At 34.8% G+C, this 6,000-nt stretch overlaps 1 protein-coding gene across 1 annotated transcript; it reads right to left on the bottom strand.

The window, feature by feature from the left end:
- Positions 1-2,745: 2,745 nt before the first annotated feature.
- LOC145132198 (senescence-specific cysteine protease SAG39-like) lies at positions 2,746-3,887 on the bottom strand. The gene is made up of 2 exons (XM_079066906.1): positions 3,455-3,887; positions 2,746-3,338 (listed from the first exon to the last, which is right to left on the bottom strand). The coding sequence occupies exons 1-2, from the start codon at positions 3,885-3,887 to the stop codon at positions 2,746-2,748; spliced, it is 1,026 nt and encodes a 341-aa protein (XP_078923032.1).
- Between the last annotated feature and the right edge of the window lie 2,113 nt (positions 3,888-6,000).

Raw genomic sequence — 6,000 nt, 5'->3', positions numbered from 1 at the left:
TACTCATTTGACAAAACCTCCCCACAAAAGAGAATCAAAACGAATAGTGTGCACCAACAATGATCTTGTGCGAACTCTCCCCTTCCAAGCTCATTTGCCACAATATTAGTGTAGGAAACTTGTCCACATGCCCGCCAAATTAAAATGGTGATGAAAAAAGCAAGTTTACTATGTTAATAAAGGGAAATCGTGAAAATATGTTTGAAAAGGTACAAAATGTGCTAAAGGGAAATCATGGAAAATCAAATGAAAAAATACATTTAAAAACTGTTCATTTAGCCATTTTTGTAATTTTAATCATAATAATTTTTCATCAATTATTTTCAATGTTAAATGTTACTTTTGATTTTATGTTATTATTATCTATTATTATTGTTTGTTAATTTAAAATCGTTTTCATCGGAAAATTTTCTCAAAATGTGGACTTATTCAACCCCCTTGATTGTCTGTGGGTGAAGAACTAAATTTCTCTTAGTGGAAATATGTGTCCTCCACTTTTTATAAGCTTTATTACCCTATTCTTTTTTCAACTCCCATCGGGTGTGAGATTTGTGAGAAACCAAAGTCTCTAAACCATTTCATTAGGAGTCGCCTCGTGAAACAAACAAACATGATAGTTATTCTTTATATATACAAAAAACCTAGGTTTCTGATAAACGAAGGGGGCTAAGGGTGACCAATAATTAAAGTGTTATGTCGGTCACCGTTTTGGTACTAGACTCCTCGGCTTTGAACTTCACCTTCGCCTGCTAGACTTTAATGTTAAAACCATGATTGATTATGAGTGATCCGGATGGAAATCATGTTAATTTCTAAATTTATTCATCCATGTTATCGTAATAACAACATTGAGTAGGTTTCAAAGAAAGTGAGAAGATAAGAACGATGTTGAATGGTATCGGCAATGTAGTCATTTTTATGGCAACGCAAATCTATAACGGCATACATGAGGAAAATCTACTACACGACCATCGAATCAATTTATTCTAAGAGAAATGTAACCGACATGCTTTAGGTGTAATAGTCATTGTTAGTCCGGTCTCGAATAGAGGTAGTATACAACTATTTGAATTCCCTTAACATCTCAAGAAAGAAGGTCTTAGATTTCTCGAAAATCTACATGGCAGTCGTATTCAGTTTAGGATCATTTTATAAAATATAGTTGTTAGATTATACCGTAGATCGAAAGTTTCACGATCAAGTCGATTTTTCTGCTCTCACGATCGTAATGTGTTGTAGGAGTTTGCAACAAGTTTCGTCAATACGATAAGAATAACATAGAATCCAATACTATGTGTGTAAAATAGTTCTTCTCAGGAATCATAATTCAGGCTAACAAGGATGAGAAAAATGATGAGGAGGTGTCGATCATGGTTGCTTGAAAAGGTTAAAAATAAAGATTTACGGTTGTTGATGCCAAGAATGATGTAAGGGGAAAGAGATCAAAATTAGGAGAGACGAATTGACTTTGATACGATTAGAGGCGATCCAAAACCCCAGTATGTATGAAATTATTTTGTTGAATCTAATGCCAGAGTTCCAAAAATGTTTTGCATTTTCTATTATGCGGTTGTTTTGTATTTCTTCTATGTAGCTTTTCTTATTTTCATATTCATTTCTTTCTTTTGTGATAAACTTAGAAAATATAAATAAAAATGAAGTATTATATGGCATTTAGGAGTCATTACTTATAGATAAAAAATGTCCTGACTATTAAGAAGTTTTTAGTTTATTTACGAAATTATGGATGGTTTGATTATAAAGACAGTTTAGATGCAATTATCTCAATGATTCCAACCACGATTATTTAAAATCCATTAATAGTGTCGTTTGTTGTGGATTTTCTGTTTTGGACTTCCAATTTATCGGTTGATGTTGTGTAGTTGTTCTTTGGCTTTCGATACAATAAAAATTTGTTCTCAAGAACAACATGATTTCTTTCATTAATAATAATATATTAACAATTACAATGTACAAAAGGAACAATATATAAAACGGTCATATATGGGCCAAAACACAGCATGATAAATACACATAACATAAATACACAAAATTCCTTTTCTTTTTATTATGAATTCGTAAATGCTAATAGTTTTCTTAAAAATAACATGTGTGGTTTCATAGCTACTTCCATCTAGCCAATAAATTGCATAGCTCTCAAAACGACTTCATCATTACTTCCATATGCAACTTAGCACCCACAAAAATGTTTCAAGGGATTCTCAAGGAAAGTTGCTGTTTTGATTGGCACGACTTGGATTTGACTCCGGTCTCACATCTATCCGGCCCGCAGATTCGCATTCCCTGATTTATGATGTCCTTCATTGTGGGTGTATTCGTATTATCAAATCATTTAGAGACATTGGATTATTTGGAATTTTGCACTTGAATCTGCTACCAACTTATGGTAAACTTTGTTATTTTGTCAAAAGTATTTATTGTTCACTAGACCCTTCGTTTGATCAAAAAAGAATTCACACGTTTCAACATGTTTTTCATGGGTGAGTGTTTTGTTCAACATTTCCTATACTCGGAGAAGCATATGCATATACGAAAAGACATTCAAGCTCACAATTTTTCCAATACATAATATATATATATATATATATATATATATATATATATATAATTGCATCCTTACTAATATTTAATTTTTTGGATACATTTTGTAATTTACATATTTCATTGTAATAAAATAACCGTAAATACACTTAATTTACAATAATTACTCTTGATGTTCCACAATTATGCAGTGGGGTAGGAAGCCATCATGGCAATGCCACAAAGGCCTTCTTGCGCATCAACATCTCTTTGCATCATTATGTACCCCTCTTGACCCCAACTTGTTCCCCAAGAGTTCTTCACCAGCCAATATTTAGTTCCGTCAGCACTCGCTCCATAACCAACCGCAGTAACACCATGGTCTAGTTCAGTACCACATTCTCCTGTAAACACCCCGCTAGAGTAGAATTGGAAGTCGGACCCACTAGCATCAATGGCCACAGAAATAGGCTGACTAGCTACAGCTTTCAAAAGTGCACTTTCGCTATTAGCAGGAACATCTTCATGACCCGTAATCGCTGCAGCATGGTTAGATTCCTCGTTGCTGTTGCAGGTGCCATCGACTCCTTTGTACGGGTAGTTGCTCTCTGTAGTAAGGCCTTTATTGTTTAGGATGAAATCAAAGGCATCGTCCATAAGACCCCCCTCACATCCCTGATCCTGACCACCGGTGTCGCAGTCCACGAGCTCTTGTTCGGATAGAGAGACCAATTTACCTGTTTTCAGTTGGGTTATTCCTTCCATAGCTGCCACAGCTGAAAACGCCCAGCAACACCCTACAAACATATATGATGCGATATCGAGTTTAAATATGGTCTTGTTAACAAACATAACTTAATTAGTACTTGGACTACGTCTCAAGTTTGAAATTCCCATAGTAGTTTTTGCTTACCACATTGGCCTTGGTCTTTAACAGGTGTTACTGCGCCTTTCTTTCTCCAGTCCATTGATGATGGAACTGCTGTCACATTTTCATACCTGAAAGCAGAGGTCGATGGGGAACATTCGTGTGCCTTGAATCGGTTCCTTGTGCTCGTGAACTCTTGGTTTGTAAGGTCTGCAAACTCATTGACTGCTAGTTTGTAAGCTTTGTTCATGAGACTGTTGGATGACTCTATGTACTGAACATTCTCTTGAAAAATCTTTGAACGTTGTTCTTTCTCATCAGCATCCTTGTACACGCGTCCATAACGAGCCATCCATTGTTCGTGGCTCTCATAGCTTGAAGTTTCAGGGAGCAGCCGAGATGTAGTGTGCGAAAGCAAAGTAGTGGAGAAGAAAATTAATACCAAAAAAGTCAGGGCTGTCCGGTTTGTTGATGTCATAGTTCTGGTAGATATAAGAAAAAATGGATGTGAATGATGATTTGGAATAATTTCTTTGCCCACAGGTCGGCTTTATATAGAAACACATGGTTTCGTCATTGTTTGGGAAACGAAATATATTTATCACCTGCGTGGAAGATAGGATGTTCATTTGATATATTAATCAATACGAGGAAAACACACATGTTACGTTGTTTAGATTTATGATTGATGCCACTAATTTACTTGGATTTTTCTTTTGGACTATACTCCTAATGACTAAACTTGTTGTGTACTAATTTGTTTTCTTAACATAGGCATAGGTAGGTTATGTAAAAGCTTACAGAACATAGCTTGGCCATTATTTTGGAATGTAGTTGTGTCCTATATGAAGGAAATTCTCCAAGGGTCTGATACTTACAATTTATTTTTTATTTATAACTTTTTTTTTATTGTCTGGCTATTAGATGTTCAAAACGCAGATATGCATGCCTATTCTATTCGTTTCCATCTCGGTTTCTTTTAACTTTACCCACACATTCAATGCATTTGAAGAATACTAGGCGATAAAGGAATTTGGCTGGTTGTACGCAATATCAATCTCATCACTACATAAATTGCAATTGCAAGGTGCTTGTTATATATAATATATATTGATCCCTTCAACAAGACTTGCAGTATCCCCAAAATGATCAAGAAATCTAATATTTCACAATTTTAATTTCGCCCTAATGCATGAATGCTTCTTAACGGCCACTTTTCAGAATCAATGAATGATGTCTGATGTCTGAATTTTCCACTGAAATCGGTTGTCACGACGTGATACTCCAATATTACTCATTTGACAAAACCTCCCCACAAAAGAGAATCAAAACGAATAGTGTGCACCAACAATGATCTTGTGCGAACTCTCCCCTTCCAAGCTCATTTGCCACAATATTAGTGTAGGAAGCTTGTCCACATGCCCGCCAAATTAAAATGGTGATGAAAAAAGCAAGTTTACTATGTTAATAAAGGGAAATCGTGAAAATATGTTTGAAAAGGTACAAAATGTGCTAAAGGGAAATCATGGAAAATCAAATGAAAAAATACATTTAAAAACTGTTCATTTAGCCATTTTTGTAATTTTAATCATAATAATTTTCATCAATTATTATTTTCAATGTTAAATGTTACTTTTGATTTTATGGTATTATTATCTATTATTATTGTTTGTTAATTTAAAATCGTTTTCATTGGAAAATTTTCTCAAAATGTGGACTTATTCAACCCCCTTGTTTGTCTGTGGGTGAAGAACAAAATTTCTCTTAGTGGAAATATGTGTCCTCCACTTTTTATAAGCTTTATTACCCTATTCTTTTTTCAACTCCCATCGGGTGTGAGATTTGTGAGAAACCAAAGTCTCTAAACCATTTCATTAGGAGTCGCCTCGTGAAACAAACAAACATGATAGTTATTCTTTATATATACAAAAAACCTAGGTTTTCCGATAAACGAAGGGGGCTAAGGGTGACCAATAATTAAAGTGTTATGTCGGTCACCGTTTTGGTACTAGACTCCTCGGCTTTGAACTTCACCTTCGCCTGCTAGACTTTAATGTTAAAACCATGATTGATTATGAGTGATCCGGATGGAAATCATGTTAATTTCTAAATTTATTCATCCATGTTATCGTAATAACAACATTGAGTAGGTTTCAAAGAAAGTGAGAAGATAAGAACGATGTTGAATGGTACCGGCAATGTAGTCATTTTTATGGCAACGCAAATCTATAACGGCATACATGAGGAAAATCTACTACACGACCATCGAATCAATTTATTCTAAGAGAAATGTAACCGACATGCTTTAGGTGTAATAGTCATTGTTAGTCCGGTCTCGAATATAGGTAGTATACAACTATTTGAATTCCCTTAACATCTCAAGAAAGAAGGTCTTAGATTTCTCGAAAATCTACATGGCAGTCGTATTCGGTTTAGGATCATTTTATAAAATATAGTTGTTAGATTATACCGTAGATCGAAAGTTTCACGATCAAGTCGATTTTTCTGCTCTCACGATCGTAATGTGTTGTAGGAGTTTGCAACAAGTTTCGTCAATACGATAAGAATAACATAGAATCCAATACTATGTG

The sequence above is a fragment of the Lactuca virosa genome, chromosome 8 (genome assembly GCF_052849685.1).
Source record: "Lactuca virosa cultivar CGN04683 chromosome 8, Lactuca_virosa_CGN04683_v6, whole genome shotgun sequence".
Lineage (NCBI taxonomy): Eukaryota > Viridiplantae > Streptophyta > Magnoliopsida > Asterales > Asteraceae > Lactuca > Lactuca virosa.
Note: the sequence above shows the minus strand (reverse complement) of the source record. Positions and strands in the feature narration are given on the sequence as shown.